The sequence below is a fragment of the Delphinapterus leucas genome, chromosome 13 (assembly GCF_059928025.1).
Source record: "Delphinapterus leucas isolate spDelLeu-1000000601 "Yukka" chromosome 13, BTC_Dleu_Yukka2, whole genome shotgun sequence".
Classification (NCBI taxonomy): Eukaryota; Metazoa; Chordata; class Mammalia; order Artiodactyla; family Monodontidae; genus Delphinapterus; species Delphinapterus leucas.
In genome coordinates this window covers 8,071,597-8,090,350 of record NC_143141.1, presented here as the reverse complement: position 1 = coordinate 8,090,350, position 18,754 = coordinate 8,071,597, and the positions used below count along the sequence as shown (strand labels likewise).

Sequence of the window (18,754 nt, the reverse complement as noted above, 5' to 3'; positions counted from 1 at the left end):
CAACTTTTTAGTGGAAAATGTCTGTCATTAATAAATGAAATTTGTCAGTTCGGAGTTGAGAGGAGATTTGCAAACAAGTTAATTTTTCTTCTTTACAGTGAACTTTTTTTTGTTATATTATGTGTATTTAAAAGGCTTTTAGTGTATTGATCTCAAAGTGAAGTGTCTCATTTTTTATTTTTATGTATGATTTTTGATTATTCCAAAAAGCCAAGCACCAAAGTTGATTACATGCCTTTTACATACAATTAATAAAGAAATACCATGTTTTTAAAAGATTCCTTCACAGTAATGTCATTTTAGTTACATATTACGTGTGTTAATAGAAATTAAGGTGTTATAAAAATATTATATGTTGATTCTTATTTTCCTAACTTATAAAAATGGGTAAAATGACTTATATTAGGTATATGTAATTTTAACCTTAACTGTTTTCAGTAAACTGATAAATCCATTCTGCAACTTCTCATCCGTTTTTATAGTATCCCTAGAAATTTAAATTCTCTTCTTTGAGGTGTAATTGACATAAAATACACAAAGTTAAAGTGTGGAGTTAATAAACTTTGATAAATTATACAGTTGTGCTTCTTTCACCACAATCATGATACTGAATATTTCCATTAACCCAAAAAGTTCCCTCATGACCCTTTGTAGGCAGTCCTTTCTGGCCAAAAATCCCTGTAGCTTTTGTGTTTTGTGTGTGGGGGGGTCACTGTAGTTTTCACTTTTCTAAAAATTCCTATAACTAAAATCATAGAGAATGTAGCCTTTATTGGCTGGCTGGGTGTCACGTAAAATAATCTCTTTTGAGATTCATCCATGTTGGTGTGTGTAACATTCTTTACTTTTATCATTGAGTAATATCCTTTTGTGTGGGTAGATGACAATTTGTTTATGAATTATCTGGTAGTTGGATATTTAGGGTTTTTTTCCCAGCTTCTTGTGATTATGAATAAAGCTGCTGTGAACATTTGAGTACAAGTCTTTGTGTGGACATATGTTTTCGTTTCTCTTAGGTAAATACCTGGGAGTGGGATTGCTGGGTCATATGGTAAGTGTGTATGTTTAACTTGAAGAAACTGCCAAACTGTCTTTTCCAAAGTGGCTGTGCCAGTTTTGCATTCCCTCTTGAGGTGTGTTCCAGTTGCTCCACATCCTCTCTCAACACTTAATATTATCAGCCCTTCATTTTAGTCATTCTGGTGGCTGTGTAGTGGCATCTCATTGTGATTTTGTTTACATTTCCTTATTAGCTAGTGTTACTGACCATCTTGTCATGTGTTTATTTCCCATCATTGTATCTCATTTGGTTAAGTGTTGAAATCATTTGCCCATTTAAAAATTGTGTTCTTTAATGTTGGGTCATAGGAATTTTTTAATATATTATAGACAAATCTTTCATCAGATATATGTATTGCAAAAATTTTTTTCTCAGTTTGAGGTTTGCCTTCTCCTTTAAACCGTGTTCAGTTTTGTTAATTAACCTTTTAAGATTATTGTAGATTCACACGCAGTTGTAAGAATTAATACAGAGGGATTCCTGTGTCTTTTACTCGGTTTCCTCTAATGATAACATCTTGTAAAACTGTACAGTATCACAACTTGGATATTGACACCGATATAGTTCACTGATCATATTCAGATTTTCCCAGTTTCACTTGCACTAGCACACGTGTATGTTTGTGTTTAGTGTTATACAGTATTATCACATGTGCAGATTTGTATATTCACTACCACAGTCAAAATACAGACCATCATTGCAAGGATCTCTCATGTTGTTCATTTGTAACCATAATCATCTCCTTTCTATGCACCTCCTCTCACTAAACCCTAGTAACCATGAATCTTTTCTGTACTTACGTGAATTTCTGAAAATAAAAAATTTTATAAGTGGAATCATATATGTATATAACCTCTGGGAATTGGCTTCTTTCCAGTCAGTCTGATATTCTTGCGATCCGTCCAAGTTGTTGCATGTATCAATAGTTCATTCCATTTTATTGCTGAATAGTATTCCATGGAATGGGGATGAACCACAGTTTATTTAACCATTCACCCATTGTGAAGGACATGTGGGTTGTTTCCAGTTTTTGGCTGTTGCAAATGAAGCTGCTACAAGCATTTGTCTACAAGTTTCTGCATGAGATAAATTTTTTGTTACCGTGGGATAAATGTGCATGAGTGCAATTGCTGGGTCATATGGTAAGTACCTTTTTAGTTTTCCAGGAAAATGATAGACTGTTTTCCAGAGTGGCTGTACCAGCTTACATTTTCACTAGCAATGTGTGCGTGATCCAGGTCCTCTTCATCTTCAGCAAACACTGGTTATTATCACTGTTGTTTGGGGAGAGGACATTCTGATGGTGTAGTGATATCCCATTGTGATTTTAATTTGCATTTTCCAAATGCCTATTGATGTGGAACATCCTTTATTTGCCATCTGTAAATACTCTTTAGTGAAATGTCTTTTCATGCCTTTTGTCCATTTTCTAATTGGATTGTTTGGGTTTTTACTGATGTGTTTTGAGAGTTCTTTACATAGTCTAGATACTAGTTTTTTTTTTCAGATATGTAGTTTGCAGCTATTTTCTTCCACTTTGTGGCTTGTTTTTTTTAATTCCCTTCATATGGTCTTTTGCACAGCAAATATTCTAAATTTTGATGAAGTCTAGTTTTTTTGGGGGGGTGGGTTGTACTTTTGATTTCAAATCATAACTCCTTGCTTAGTGCAAAGAACTAATAAGTGGGTTCAACAAGGTTGCAGTATACCAGATCAACATAAAAAATTCAGTCACATTTTGTATATTAGAAATGAGTATGTAGAAACAAATTAAAAATACCATTTCAGATTACTTTAAAAATTAAATACGAATTTTGTGAAAATCGCAAAACACTGATGAAAGAAATCAAAGATCTAAATAAATGGAGAAATATGGTGTTCATGAATTGGAAAACTCAGCATAATAAAGATGTTGGTTTTCTTTAAATTCACATACAGTTAATGCAGTTACTATTAAAATTACAGCAAGACGGACTTCCCTGGTTGCGCAGTGGTTAAGAATCTGCCTGCCAATGCAGGGGACATGGGTTTGAGCCCTGGTCCGGGAAGTTCCCACATGCTGCGGAGCAGCTAAGCCTGTGTGCCACAGCTGCTGAGCCCGCGTGCCGCAACTACTGAAGCCCACACACCTAGAGCCCGTGCTCTGCAGCAAGAGAAGCCACGGCAATGAGAAGCCCATGGACCACAACGAAGAGTAGCCCCCACTCACCACAACTAGAGAAAGCCCGTGCACAGCAACAAAGACCCAACACAGCCAAAAATTAAAAAAATAATAATAAAATTAAATAAAAATTACAGCAAGATTCTTTTTGTAAATTCACACAAGAATATTCCAAAATTTATTTGAAAAGTTTGAAGGAATTAATAATAAAACAATTCTGATAATGAAGAATAAAAGCAATCACTCTGATTTCAAGACTTTTTGTATAGCTACCTTAACATGACAGTTGATTAGTGTCAGAGGGAAAGACATAAATCAATAGAGCAGAATAGAGGACTTAGAAAGAGCCCCATACAAGTATAGCCAAGTGGATTTTGACAAAGGTGCAAAAGCAATTTTATGTATATAGGATGGATAGTTGAAATGTTGCTGGAGCAGTTGGATAACCATAGGCAAAAGATCAAAATACAAAACATTAAAATACCCAACTTTTGGAATATAACATAGTTAAAAATCTTCAGGACCTATGAGTTGGTGCAAAGTTCTTTTTCATGACACCAAAAGCATAAAGAAAAAACTTGATAAATGGTACCTCATGAAAATTCAAAATTTTTGCTCTGGTTAAAAAACCCTGTTAAGTGGATGAAAAGACAAGCTACAAATTGGAAGAAAGTATATGTAAACCACATATCTGACTGATGACTCATAAAGGGCATATAAAGAGTTCTCAAAACTCAACATTAAAAGAAAATCAATCCAATTAGAAAAGGGTAAAAGATATGAAGACACATTTCACGGAATGTATATGTATGGCAAAGTACACGAAGAAACGTTTAACTTCACTAGCCTTTAAGGAAATGCAAAGGAAGACCTTGATATCACCACACATCTATTAGAACAGCTTAAAGGAAAAGTAGCCATAATGCTAAATACCGGCTGGATGTGGAAAAGTACTAAATACTGGATGTGGAAAAAATAACACATCTCCATTCATTGTTGTTGTGAATATTAAATGGTGAAGCCACTTTAGAAAGTAGTTTGGCTGTTTCTTAAAAAAACTACATATGCAATATTTTTAATAGCTTCATTTAAAAAAATTAATTTTTATTTTTGGCTGCATTGGGTCTTTGTTGCTGTGCATGGGCTTTCTCTAGTTGCGGCAAGCAGGGGCTACTGTTTGTTGCGGTGCATCGGCTTCTCACTGCGGTGGCTTCTCTTGCTGCAGAGCACGGGCTCTAGGCATGTGGGCTTCAGTAGTTGTGATGTGCGGGCTCTAGAGCACAGGCTCAGTAGTTGTGGTGCACGGGCTTAGTTGCTCCATGGCATGTGGGATCTTTTCGGAGCAGGGATCAAACCCATGTCCCCTGCATTGGCAGGCAGATTTTTAACAACTGCGCCACCAGGGAAGTCCCAATAGCTTCACTGTTTAAAGGCCGTTAAGTTATAACATTTTTTCTGTCCTGATGATGGAGGAATGTGGCCTGTGAAAACACTGAGTTGAATACCATAGAAAATTGCCTTTTATTTCTGGAAGTCTGCAGTAAGTTTAGAATAAAGGATTGGGGCTGGAAGGGCAAATATTAGTAAGAATACTGTAGCTTTGATAAAGGAAAAATGATCTGCAGAAAGATGTACCTACATAAAAATACTCTTACACATTCCTTAAAGGTTTTAAAGCTTTCATTATCAGCATGACTGGATTGTAGATTTGACTCTTGGTTTACTGAAATCTTTAAGCTGTAGTATGTAATGGGTAGGTAGAAAAGTAGGGCTGAAATGTAGGTAGAGTATAAAAGTCTCAAGTTAAATAACTGATGTTATGTGTCACTTTCATGAACTTTTGTAATATGGTTGACATTTTAGGACATTCTCTTGAATCAGGGGTAGGAAGTTCAGTACACATTGAAAGAACACTTTAGAAACCATGGTAGGTAAGACTGTTAAGCATGTTGTTATATCATTGATATATTTTGTAGCTGTGTCAAATAATTTTCAGAAACTTGATTACTGTATTTCCCATTTTCTAGGAAGTCAGTACAATCTTGGTGTCAGATTTGGGCTTGAGTTCCTGGTATGTAACTTTCTAGCTGGATGCCTTTTATAAAGTATCATCATCTTTAAGCTTAATTTAATAGAGTTGTTTTGAGGATTAAATGACATATAGTATGTCTAGTAATTGGTCAGCACAATTCCTGATAAACAGTAAGCACTCAGAAGCTGTTAATTTCTATTACTAGCCAGAAGAGCTTTTCAAACTCAGCAGCATACAGATGTAGTCCAATGTTTTGTTATTCTGGAGATGTTTGTTAATGAATACTGTGGCAGTATAGCAAATCACAAACTATTTTTATGAGGTGAATAGAGTCAGATGAGGACTGGCAAGTTTTTGGAGGTGAGGTGCCAAGCATCGATCATTAACTACCTTCCCTTGTCACCCTGTCTCGGAATCTGCTGTAGTGTGGAATATTGGCAGAGCTGCCTTTGGAGATGGTACTGGTTGATCTCATGCTGCTGGGCCGGATGGTTGATGCTGGGCCAGACTAAGGTTTCTGTTACCTGATGAGACCTGAGAATTATCCTTGATTCTTCCCTCCCCCTTTCTATATACAACCAGTTGGTCATTTGTGTTGCTGATTGATCTCCTTAGTATTTATCTGACTCATATATCTTCATCTTGCCTGCCACTGCTGCAAGTCAGATGTGTGTTTGTCATCCCAATTAGCTAGAAAAGCTTCCTACCTTTTTCTGCTGCTTGACTAGTTGGGATTCTGCCCTATCATTTATACCAGAGGTAGCTTTCTGAAATGCAAATTTGATTATGCCAGCAGGGTTACTATCTTTGACTTCGGAATCAGAACTTCCTGGGTTCAAATCCCATCTCTGCCTTGTGTGATCCTGGACAAGTTCTCTGTGCCTCAGTTTCTTCATTTATAAAAAAAGAAAAACCATTCAAATCTGACCTGGAAAGATTGCTAAAAATACGCTGCCTAGCTCCGACCCCCAGTTTCTGGTTCCCTAGATCTTGAGTGGGCTCAAGAAATCAGTAACCTATAAAAAGCTTCTCAGTTGATTCAGATACCTTTTAATGAGTCCTCCTGAGGCACCATACATGTTATTATTACCTTTAGGTTTTTGTGCTCATTGTGTCTGATATATGCACTCTCTTTGCCTGGTTAACTCCTTTTTTCTCCTTCAGTAACTTGGGTCTAGGTTTCTCCTCTGCCAGGAAGTGTCTGACTTTCTCATTCTGGATTTGGTGCTTTGGGAAGTCACCACCAGTACAGTGGTTCAGTGTTCTGTGATCCCGCTCAAATACACTGTCTACAATGTAGGACAAAAGGGAACACATTTCAATTCTGGTCACCTATAAAAACATTAAATTCCTTTAATTCATGGCATTTTGCATTTTGCAATTCCTGGTTTTTTACTCGTTTGCTCTCTCTCTCTCTCTCTCTCTGTCCTGTGAAGCTCCTTGAGGATAAATTCTATGTCCTCCGTGTCTTGTTACATAATCTTTATGTTTATCATATTAGGAATTATCTTTATTGAAGTGAAGCATCTTCACAACAAGGCATCCACCAGTGGAGGCCCTGTTGCGTGAGGTCTTTGTTTTCTGATTGTATCATTTATTTGAATTCATACACCTTTTCTACTTGTACGTCTCAGACTGACCTCCTTTGTTTTCTGTAGGTTTTAACTGGAACTTAGTTTGGTTTATTACTCCAAGTAATATTGGTAGATGGAGGACATTGTGGGATGGAACCAGAAATGAAACCAGGAATGTAAAAGATTGTGACCAGGTTTGGTTCTGGATTTTGGGTTATTTTATTTACTGAATCATTCCTAATTTATTTAGATTTGGATGTGTGGTGATGTTTTGCTGAAAGCATTCAAACTTTGTGCATCTTGTTTTCCCTTTGGTAAAATGAGATAATAGACTAGAAGAAAGTCCCTTTCAACTCTAAAATTTTTGCTATTCCAAGTAAAAATGCAAAGGTTTCCAAAGATTTAGGTGTTATTGATAATCAAATAATAAGAATCTTTTTCTCTTTTAACTTCATTTTATAAATAATTCCATTCAGACACTCAACAAAAAAAAACTTTGGTATCAACAAAAGTGAATTTCCTTTTCTTTTCCTTTCTTTCTTCTTTTTTCTTTTTCTTTTTTAGGGTTACTTGAATACAAGCATGAATTTCCTTTTCTTGATTACCTAGATTTTCTTCCTGGAGCTGTTCATTATAACTCTTTCTGGGTTTGAGTGTAACTCAAACTTTATTGAAGCAGATACAGAGAGGCTTATGAGTAGTTATAACTCAAGTGTTGTCATGAAAGAACTTGCCAAGTGATTTTTCTCAGTGGGCTGCTAATGCATGAAAAAGGCTAAAGTGAAAAAAAAAATTCTCTGTAAGTGAATGTGACAGATTATTTTGCTCTGGAGTAACATTTAGGTCTTCTGTGTTTTCATTTAAGTGCCAAGGATGACATTGATCTCGATGCCTTGGCTGCAGAAATAGAAGGAGCTGGTGCTGCTAAGGAACAGGAACCTCAAAAGACAAAGGGGAAAAAGAAAAAGGAGAAAAAAAAGCAAGATTTTGAGTAAGTATATTTTAAATGTATTTGATTTTTATTAGCTTTGGTACTAGATTTACTTATTAAACTAATTCAGTACCTCAAAATATATTTTAATCCATTTCTAGTGAAGATGATATCCTGAAAGAACTGGAAGAATTGTCTTGGGAAGCTCAAGGCATCAAAGCTGACAGAGAAACTGCTACAGCAAAGGTGAAATACAGATTGTTGTTACCTGTTTATGCTTCTTCGTAGCTCCAGTTTTAGGGACTGCTTTTGGAAACCTTTGAGCAACATATATATGTTAGTTAAAAGTTTCCATAAAATTTGATGCCAAAGGGGGAAAACAGTTTTTAGGGAATCAATAATGCATTTTAAAACCTTTCACAAATATAAAGATGCTTTATTTGGGAATCTAAAGGTATTTTGTGATATGTTGTCTGTTTATAAAATTGGTACGTTTGGAAATATAACATTTCCCAACTCTACCTGCAGTTTTCTATATTATTGATACTTCTTTCTATCCTTTGAAATTGGATAAGCCTCAGAGTAATGAGAGAGGGATGGATATTTTTTCTTTCAATTTTCCCCTTAGGCTTTTTATGCCATTTGAAGAAGGTAATAAATGTGGACTGGTGATTAGTGTTTGCTTCAGAGCACCTGGATTCTGAAATTTACAGTGATTATGAGATGTACCTGAGGCCTAGGCTAGCTTCTGGTACTTGCTTGAGTTTTATATTCTTGTAAAAACATTATTTTAAAATTATTTCGATAATTTTTCCATGTGTACTTAACGAAGTACATGACTTTGAGGAGTTTCAATTAATAAAAAAAATAAAGTATAACTCTGTTAATATTTCTAACAATGGAAATTTTTTAGCCAACAGAAAATAATGAAGATGAATCCACCTCAAAACAAGATAAAAAAAAGAAAGGACAGAAAGGCAAAAAACAAAGTTTTGAAGATAATGATAGCGAAGAATTGGAAGATAAAGATTCAAAATCAAAAAAGACTGCAAAACCCAAAATGGAAATGTACTCTGGGAGTGATGATGATGATGATTTTAGTAAACTCTCCAAAAAAGCTAAAGGGAAAGCTCAAAAATCGAATAAGAAGCAGGATGGGTCAGAAGAGGATGAGGATAACAGTAAAAGAATTAAAGATTGTATGAGAGTACATTCTTCTGGTGAAAGTGGTGATGAATCAGATGAAGTTTTGCAGTCCAGGAAAGGACAGAAAAAGAATCAGAAAAATAAGCCAGGTCCTAATGTAGAGAGTGGGAATGAAGATGACGACTCCTCCTTCAAAATTAAGACAATGGCTCAAAAGAAGGCAGAAAAGAAAGAGCGTGAGAGAAAAAAGCGGGATGAAGAAAAGGCAAAACTGCGGAAGCTGAAAGAAAAAGAAGAGCTAGAATCTGGTAAAAAGGATCAGAGTAAACCAAAAGAATCTCAAAGGAAATCTGAAGAGGAAGCTGTAAAATCCAAAGTGACTCTTGATTCTGGAGCACCTCCTGCCTCTGAAGAGAAAGGAGAGGCTCCCACAGCTGCAGAAGGTTGGTAATAATATCGAGGAAAGGGCAAAAGGCTTGGATTCATAATCAGCCTAAGTTTTGATTATTATGCCCCAAAGTCGTTTTGTTGTTTGTCCTTGCTTATAAAGGTACTAAATTGTAAGAAACTTAAAATTAGGTCTAAGTACTCTTTTAATTGATTTTCATTGTTAAACATTTATGTATGTAGTATAAAATATCTTTCAAATGATTTGTGCACAAACTAGGATTTTTACGGAATTTCACTGTGGAAAACAATTTTTTGCTGCTGATGAAGGCTGGAAGTTGCCTAATGAAAACTTTACTCTTCCTTTTGATACCTCCGTGTGAGATAATATCTGAATTCTTTCCTGTTTTTAAAAACCTAATTTGGTCTATGAAATGGAAAAGTAACATGCTGAGATTCGTTAACATCTTTTAAGCAATACTGAGGCACGTTTTTGTACCAGAACCAATTAGCAAAAAAGAAGCTTTCTAGTTAAATTTCCCCCTTATTCAGAATGGAAACAAAGATCAGATGACTTATATAATTTTTCTTTAGACTAGAAAACTTTTAATGGGAAAATTGACATAGCTTTTTAACCACTCAAATTTTTACTGTCTGGACATGTTTGAGGAGAACCATCAAGAAAGTAGCTCATAATCTGTAATTCTTCGGCATAATGCTATAGAGTTCTTGGAATGTATTTACATTTTTGTATTTTATTCTTCTAATGTCTGTCCCCTTAAGGTAGGCATCATTCTTATCATCCCCATTTTACAGAAGCAAAACTAGCTACAGAATTTATGAATTCAGACACCATGGATTTAGAAGATACGTTAGGTACTGTATATCTTCTCCCTGATGACAGGATCCTCCCATCTTCTTGAATCCCTCAGGACAACTCAGAGTAGCACCAGCATTGTAGGCTTCTAAGGAGGCCAACTGGGTTGTTTGGAGCTCTTCTGGTTACTCAGGTGCTCAGGAGGCCTTGATATCCAAAGCCCTTAGCCTGCTGCTGGCATCAGCCCTGGCCCATTATGGTTCCTGCACTCTGGGGTTTGCTTACCATTGCCGTAGGAAACAACTTTTAAAAATATTCTTTGCCTCTCTTCTTTTTTGGTAGATGACAATGAAGGAGACAAAAAGAAAAAAGATAAGAAGAAAAAGAAAGGAGAAAAGGAAGAAAAAGAAAAAGAGAAGAAAAAAGGACCTAGCAAAGCCACAGTTAAGGCTATGCAGGAAGCTCTGGCTAAGCTTAAAGAAGAAGAGGAAAGACAGAAGAGAGAAGAGGAAGAACGGATAAAACGCCTTGAAGAATTGGAAGCCAAGCGTAAAGAAGAGGTATGTCATTGTGAAGCTGCTGACTTTGACTTGTTTTACTTAAATCCGCTTCTTGTAAAATATCTCTAGCTTTCTAATTCTAAAAATTTCTTAGTTGCATGGTATTTCAGTTACATTATTGTGCAGATATAAATAATAAGGTGAAGGGGTAGAGAAAATCCTACCTTATTTCCTCAGGTACAGACAGGAGTTGCTTGTGCATCATTGCCAACACATAGTCGACTCTCATGTGATACTAATTAATACTCATTATGTACAACATTTAAAGTACTTTCATTTGGAAGCTCCTAACATAATACTTTGCATGTATCTCAAGAGCTTTGTTAGAAATTTGGGTTGTTTATGTTTAAATTTTGTAATTCATTAAGCTAATACAATTTTTGTCTGATGCATATTCTTTTATAGGAAAGATTGGAACAAGAAAAAAGAGAAAGGAAAAAGCAAAAAGAAAAGGAAAGAAAAGAACGCTTGAAAAAAGAAGGGAAACTTTTAACTAAATCCCAGAGAGAAGCCAGAGCCAGAGCCGAAGCTACCCTTAAACTTCTACAAGCTCAGGGTAGGTGGTGTTCTTAATTAACTGAATGCTCTAGAAACTTCTCTCATGCAGTTATATCTCTATAATGGTCAAAAGGAGAATTGAATTGAATCAGAAGGAGAATTCTATGAAAATGCTATGAAAAAGTCCAATAATAATGTAAGGAATAGGTGAGATAATTTCATTATTTAGGGAGATGACATCTATACTGTGATAAAAATTTGTGTGTAAATGATAGTATGTCTGTAAATGAAAATACAAAATAGTAAAATGAGTCCCCGTGTAGACATCACTCAGTTTCAACAGTTATCACCATTTACCATTCTTGTTTTGTCCCCCCTCCACCCGCTTTTTTCCCCTGGAGTATTTGAAAGTGAATTCCAGATGCCATTATGATTTTACTCACATTTTACTTTAGTGTGTATATCTAACAGATAAGGACATTTTACTTTTTAATATAAGTGTAGTATGTATTATTATATTAAACAAAGTTCCTTGATACCTAGATGTTGTCCATGTCTAGTTTTTTCCACTTATCTCCAAAATGTCTTTTATAATTGATTTGTTCAAATCAGGATCCAGATTAAATTCATGTGTTGTATTTGGTTGATAATGTCTGTCTCTCATTGATACCAGTACCACCCCTATTTTTGGCATGGATTTATTTGTTGAAGATACTGGATGTTTTCCTAGAATTTCTCCTATCCTGGATTTGTCTATTTGCATTCTCCTGGTGTTGGCTAACTTATTTCTCTATACCTTGTAATTTTTTAGATCTAGCAGTTTGGCTACTTCTTAATGGTGCTTTACCACCTAAAGTGCCTCATGTGAGGAGGCACGTGATCTGCTTGCCTTCTGGTGATGTCAAGATTGATCAGTGAGTTTAGCTATTGGCAGCCTTGTCCATTAGAAAAGTTCTTCATTGACTTTTCATCTAATAATTTTAATTCCAATTGGTGATCATTGCCTATATCCAGTACTTCGTTAGGAATTGCAGAATTGTGATAGTCTGTCATTCTTTCTGCATTTATTAGCTAGAATCTTTCTCTAAAGAAAAGCTTTCCGTGAAATACAGTTCATGCAGGAAAACCAGGGAATATGCTTAATTCTTTCCCTTTCTTTACTAATTTGCAAAATAATAAATTGATGTCCCCTTAACCTCCAAAGGTGACCAGTGGAGGTTTAGTATTAAATTTAGAATTTAATTTTGCTTTGGATGTATATCATTTTATCTTAATGGAGTTTTATATAATTGATATGTTTTCATCTCCTAAAGTCATTTATGGTTTTGTTTTGTTTTGGTTTGGTTTTTTTTGCGGTACGCGGGCCTCTCACTGCCGCGGCCTCTCCCGCCGCAGAGCACAGGCTCCGGACGCGCAGGCCCAGCGGCCATAGCTCACGGGCCCAGCCGCTCCGCGGCATGTGGGATCCTCCCAGACAGGGGCATGAACCCACGTCCCCTGCATCGGCAGGCGGACTCCCAACCACTGCGCCACCAGCGAAGCCCCGTTTATGTTTTTGATACTCAAATTGTACCATCTTTGGCTAGCAGGAAGTCATTCAGGTTGGTCCCTGTGACTTTTTCACTTGACTACTGTATTCTTGGACCTCTTCCTTGCTTTCTAACACCACGAGATATCCCAGGCTCATCTTGCACATTTTCTCCTCTAGACCTTGAAATCAACTGTTTACCCAGGGAACCTTGGTTCCTCTTAGTTTAGAGACCATAATCTGAGCATTTAATCAGTTATGTTTTTGACAGGTAAGATGATTTAAAATAGTGTCTTTGCTCCTTTGAGAAGAATATTTTGGGACCTCTCTTAATGTCCTGTCCTTACGTTCCACAGATTTTTATATTATAGTAATTTTGGTGCTTATGCTATAATTAAAGTAAGAGCTACCATGTATTATGTATTTAGTATATACCTGATGTTACCTTTGACATTATTTCCTCATAAATATCTTCATTCCCATCATATAGATGAAAAAATGGAGACTCAGAAAACTTTAACAGCTTGTCCAAGGACCTAGAACTGAGATTTAATTGATCTGTGTGACCAGCTCTTTGTTATGCATTATATGGTTAGCTGGGAGCAGTAAATGTAGAGAAACACAGTACTTAGATTTCAGAAAGTCTTATTCTCAGTTGGGGATATAGCTTTTTAAAAAACAAAAGTAAAGAACAAATTCGAGTACAACTAGCACCCAAATATCAGATTTGACTTGTGGCTATCTGACAGGCTAGAAGCACTCATGGAGAAATTGGGATAGGACCACGTAGGGAGTAATTTGCCAATCTCAGAAATGCTGTTTTATGGAGTAGCTTGACTTGTATTTACAAGATTAGATGAAAATTATTTAAAATTGTGAACTTGGCATCAATCTTTAGGACAGGCTTGGAAGGGATGGTCTCTCAAGTAGCATCTCTGGCCCTAGTCTCTTTTCTTATTCTTCATAGTGTTGCTCAGTTTTTGCCCTCTTATGGGTTCCCTATTGTCTGTTAATAAAAGTGTCCAAACTTCTTAACCTGACATTAACGGCCCTCCACAAGTGCATTCATTGAAAAGATACTACATGCTACGTCTCACCATATCTTTAAAAGCTGCCTTGTTAGGTAAATATTATTTACACATTCATTACCTAGAATAATATAAAACTTATTCATTGAGCTCAAAATGTGTTCTTAGTGTATCTGCAGATATTTTCGGATAATTACGCTGAATTGTGTAGCAGGTTACCTTTTCAGTCTGTTCCATAGCCTTTAGCCTGTAACTACTAAGCATATAGCGAGTACACATTCCCCTAAAAGACACAAACAACCAACATGCAAAGAAATACATAACCTGGGTAGTCCTATACCTATTTAAAAAATATACTCCTATATCTACTTACATTTTATCTAAGTTAAAAAAAAATTTCCAACAAAGAAAACTCCAGGCCTCTATGATTTCACTTGGGAATTCTAACAAATATTTAGGGAAGAAATACTGCTAGTTATGAACATTATCTTCCAGAACTACCCAACTCATTTTATGAGGACAGCATGCCCTTATATCATAGTGAGACAAAGACATTACGAGAAAGGAAAACTGCAGACCAATATCCCTCATGAACAAAGATGCAGAATTTTTCCACAAAATATTAGCAATTTGATTCCAGCAGTACAATTGACCCTTGTACGATCTAGGGGTTAGGGGCAACTCTCCATGCAGGCACAAACCTGTGTATAATTTTCTAGTCGGCCCTCTGTATCCACAGTTCCACATCCACATATTGAACCAGCAGTGGATCTTCTAGTACTATAATATAATACATATTTAGTGAAAAAAATCTGAGTATAAGTATCTGTGTAGTTCAGACCTGTGTTATTCAAGGGTCAACTATATAAATATTTATGTTTATGTGCGTATATTTATATTTAGGGTTAATCTATCATGACCAAGTGGGTTTTATCCTGGGAATGCAGGGTTGGTTCAGTATTTAAAAATAAATAAATAGTTCACCATATTAATAGACTAAAGAAGAAAATCTACATGATCATCTCAATAGATGGAGAAGAATTATTTGACAAAATTCACCATTCACGTATAATAAAAATTCACAAACTGAGAATAGAAGAGAACTTCCTTCCCTGACATAAGACATTTACAAAATACATACAATTTTCAGTTACTGGTGAATGACTGAATACTAATAAACACTAATATTGTGATTTAGGCAAGGATATCCACTCTCATCACAATCATTGCACATTGCACTGGAATGTCCTAACTCAGGCACTTAGGCAAAAAGAGAAATAAAGGCATGCAGACTGGAAGGAAGAAGTAAACCTGTCTATTCACAGATGACGGTTGTCTACATAGAAAATCCCATGGAATCTACCCCCCACAAAATCCTACAGCTAATAAGTGAGGTTAACAAGATTATAGATAAGACCAGTATGCAAATATCAATTGTATTTCTATATGCTTGCAATTAACAGTAAAAATAAAAAATTAATGGCACCATTTACAGTACCCCTCCCATAAAAGTAATTGAAACACTTAGTATTTGTGGAATCTATATGCTGAAGACTATAAAACACTGACGAAAATAATCAAAGACCTGTGTAAATGGAGAGATGTTGCATTCATGGATTGGAAGATTTGATGTTGTTAAGATATCAGTTCTCCTAAACTGATTTGTAGATTCAGTGCAATCTCAATCAAATTGCAGCAGAATATTTTGTGGATATCTATAAGCTATTTCTAAAATGTGTATGAAAAGATAAAGGAGTTAGAATGGCCAAAGTATTTTTGAAAAAGAACAAACCTTGGAGGACTCACTGTCTGATTTCAAGACTAACTGTAAAAACAGTAATCAGTACAGTGTGATACTGGCAAAAGGATAGACAAATAGATCAATAGAACAGATAGAGTCTACGTACGGTCAGGGTTTTTTTTTTTCTGTCATAGGAAAAGACAATTCAGTAGATAAAATATGATGTTTGCAACAAGTGATAGTGGAACAGTTAGACATTGTGTAAAAAAAAAACCTCAAAACAAAAAAACTTAGTCCTAAATCTCAATCGTTATATAAAATTTAACTCAAAATGGATTGTAGATCTACATATAAAATATACAACTTAAAAACTTTTAGGGCTTCCCTGGTGGCGCAGTGGTTGAGAGTCCGCCTGCCGATGCAGGGGACACGGGTTCGTGCCCCGGTCCGGGAAGATCCCACATGCCACAGAGCGGCTGGGCCCGTGAGCCGTGGCCACTGAGCCTGCGCGTCCGGAGCCTGTGCTCCACAACGGGAGAGGCCACAACAGTGAGAGGCCCGCGTACCACAAAAAAAAAAAAAAAAATTTTAGAGGAAAACATAGGGGAAAATCTTTGTGAGTTTGTGTTAGGCAGGGAGTGCTTAGTTACAACTTCAAAAGCATAATCCATAAAAGGAAAAAATTATAAAATTGAAGTCCAGTTAAAAACTTTTGCTGTGCAAAAGACACCATTGAGAGAATTCAAAGAAAATACCTGAAAGTCATACGTGATAACTGTGTGTATGTGTGTGTGCATAAAAATATATATAAAGATAACTCGAAACTCAACAATGAGAAAAACAATCCTATTTAAAAATGGGCAAAAGTTTGAAGAGACACTTCACCAAGAAACTATTCAGTATAAGCACATGGAAAGACTGCTCGACATCATTCGGGAAATTCAAATTAAGACCACTGTGAGATATCACTACACATTTATTAGAATATGTAAATTTAAAAGAACCCAACATCTGTCTTTACCAAATGCTGGTAAGAGCACTTGGAACTCTCATGTATTACGGTGGGAATGCAGAATTGTAAAGCCACTTTAGAAAACAGTTGGCAGTTTCTTACAAATTTAAATACAGTTGACCCTTGAACAACACGGGTTTGAACTGTGTGGGTTTACTTAATAGGTGGATTTTTTTCCAATAATAAATACTACAGTAACTACACAATTTGTGATTGGTTGAATCTGAGGATGCAGAACCATGAATATGGAGGAAACATGGATACGGAGGGCTGACTATAAGGTATATGCAGATTTTCAGCTGCGCGGAGACTTGGCAGCCCTGACCCCCATGTTGTTCAAGAGTCAACTGTACATATTTATCTTAATGTCCCATCATTCCCACTCCACAGTATTTACCCCAGAGAAATGTTCGCAGAAAAATCTGCATGCAAATGTTCCTAACAGCTTTATTCATAATTGTCAAAAACTAGAACTCAAATGTCCTTCAGCTGTCTGTCGAATAAGGGAACTGTGGTACATCCATACAATGGAATGCTGTTCGGCAATAAAAAGCAATGAAGTACTGGTACATATAGTAACGAGGATGACTCAAATCCATTATGATGATAGCCAGACTGTAAAGTGTTATTTCTGTGACTTTCTGGAAAGAGCACATGTTTTGGGTTGGAGAACAGATCAGTAGCTGCCAGGGGCATAAAGATGTGAATAGGGTTTAACTTCCCAGAGCAGCACAGGGTGATGGAACTGTTCTGCATCTTCATTATGATGGTGGTTGCATAACTACATGCATTTGTCAAAAGTCATAGAACTGGACACCAAAAAGATGGGATTTAAACGTATATAAATTTTAAAATACCTTACATTAAAAAAGAGGGTTTTCCATGCATGTTCCTTTATATTTTAGGGTATGTATCTCTGAGGTGAATAAAATGTTATCTTCTTAAGTTGTATTTCTTAGGTGACAAGCAAGTAGTATAAACCCTGAAATTTTCCATTTTTATCCCTCAGGTGTTGAAGTGCCATCAAAAGACTCTTTGCCAAAGAAAAGGCCAATTTATGAAGATAAAAAGAAGAAAAAAACACCACAGCAGCTGGAAAATAAAGGTTTGCATACAAAATAGCCTGTGATTTAGAAACAGTTTTGTTTGCCTTTTCCCCCATAAGCTTCAAGACAGAAGTCTTAAAAAGAAATCAGCAAATCAGAATTGCATACCGAAACTTACTTCCTGTACCTTGTTTCTTGTTATTATCATTCTCAACGGATTCAAATGACAGGTTAATGGAAAAGTACTTTTGTTTGAAGAATGTGGATCCTATGCTATGAATAACTGTTCTTAACTCTGAAAAGCACAACTATCATTCTTATGTTTTCTGTTTCCTTCTCAACCTTCTGTAATTTTACATTCTATTCTTGAGCAGAAAGAAAAACTAGTTTCCTCTTTAAAAAAATAACAATGCATAGCTGATATTTAAATGTTTTCTAAACTTGCTAAAGAATTTAGGTTGTACTACTGGTTTTTATTCAGTACTTAATAGAGTATCCTAACAGAAATTATGCACTGAAAGGTATTGTTAACTTGGTTTCTGTTCCTTTTTTCAGTATGTGAACCAATGGAATTAAGTGCTGCTGTAGAAGTTGTGGAACAAGGACTACCTGAAAAAGAAGAGACACCACCTCCTGTTGAACCAGGTCAGTAGTGTTGACTAATTAATTCCTGTTAAATATCACTGATGTGTCATAAGTTGTCTTGGTTATCGTTAGTTTGGGGAAACCAAATGTCTGGCAGGATGGCCTTCTTCATAGTTCTTTCTTTTCTCTAAATCATTTCATTTCCACTGAAAAAAGTGTAGAGGTGAGACTTGAATCACTTTTGTTCTTTACAGTAGTGTTGGTAAAATGTTTTGTAGAGAGGATAGAGAGAGGTATTTGGATTTTCTCTGATGTTTTTATTTATGGGTCAGAATTCTTAAGCGGTACCAAGAAAAACTAAAGTTCTTTATTTAATCCTTCGGAAGCAAATTGGAAGCATTTTTAATTAGAACTTTTATTAAGAGTCATAAAAATTGGCATTTTAAAATCTTTATAGAGGTCAGCTTCTGTTTACTAAATTAGTAAGGATTCAACTTACTCATTTTGTGTGTGTGTTTTGAGATTGGAGAAAATCTCTGGATTTTTTTTTTTCTTTAAGATAAACATTGTTCTAATTCATGAGATAGCTGTTGCTAGGAGAGCCAGAGGCTGGCTAAATGTATGTTTCGTAAAACCAGGAGAATCTCC

The 18,754-nt window shown here is 35.8% G+C and overlaps 1 protein-coding gene across 6 annotated transcripts in view; it reads left to right on the top strand.

Annotated features, from left to right (window-relative positions):
• The window catches only part of EIF5B (eukaryotic translation initiation factor 5B), a 104,160-nt gene that overhangs the window by 14,963 nt on the left and 70,443 nt on the right, over positions 1 to 18,754 (top strand). For 4 of the 6 annotated variants that reach the window (XR_016395335.1, XR_016395334.1, XM_089922656.1 and 1 more), the window contains 7 exons: positions 7,693 to 7,818; positions 7,920 to 8,004; positions 8,672 to 9,347; positions 10,451 to 10,668; positions 11,074 to 11,224; positions 17,485 to 17,580; positions 18,077 to 18,166. Coding sequence is in view for 4 of the 6 variants with exons in the window: in XM_089922656.1 (XP_089778782.1) it covers positions 7,693 to 7,818; positions 7,920 to 8,004; positions 8,672 to 9,347; positions 10,451 to 10,668; positions 11,074 to 11,224; positions 17,485 to 17,580; positions 18,077 to 18,166 (1,442 nt within the window). In the remaining 2 variants the exon portion in view is untranslated. Of the gene's footprint in view, positions 1 to 1,016; positions 1,052 to 5,248; positions 5,293 to 7,692; positions 7,819 to 7,919; positions 8,005 to 8,671; positions 9,348 to 10,450; positions 10,669 to 11,073; positions 11,225 to 17,484; positions 17,581 to 18,076; positions 18,167 to 18,754 lie in introns of all 6 variants that reach the window. The other 2 variants (XM_089922658.1, XM_030762832.2) reach the window with 2 other exon arrangements.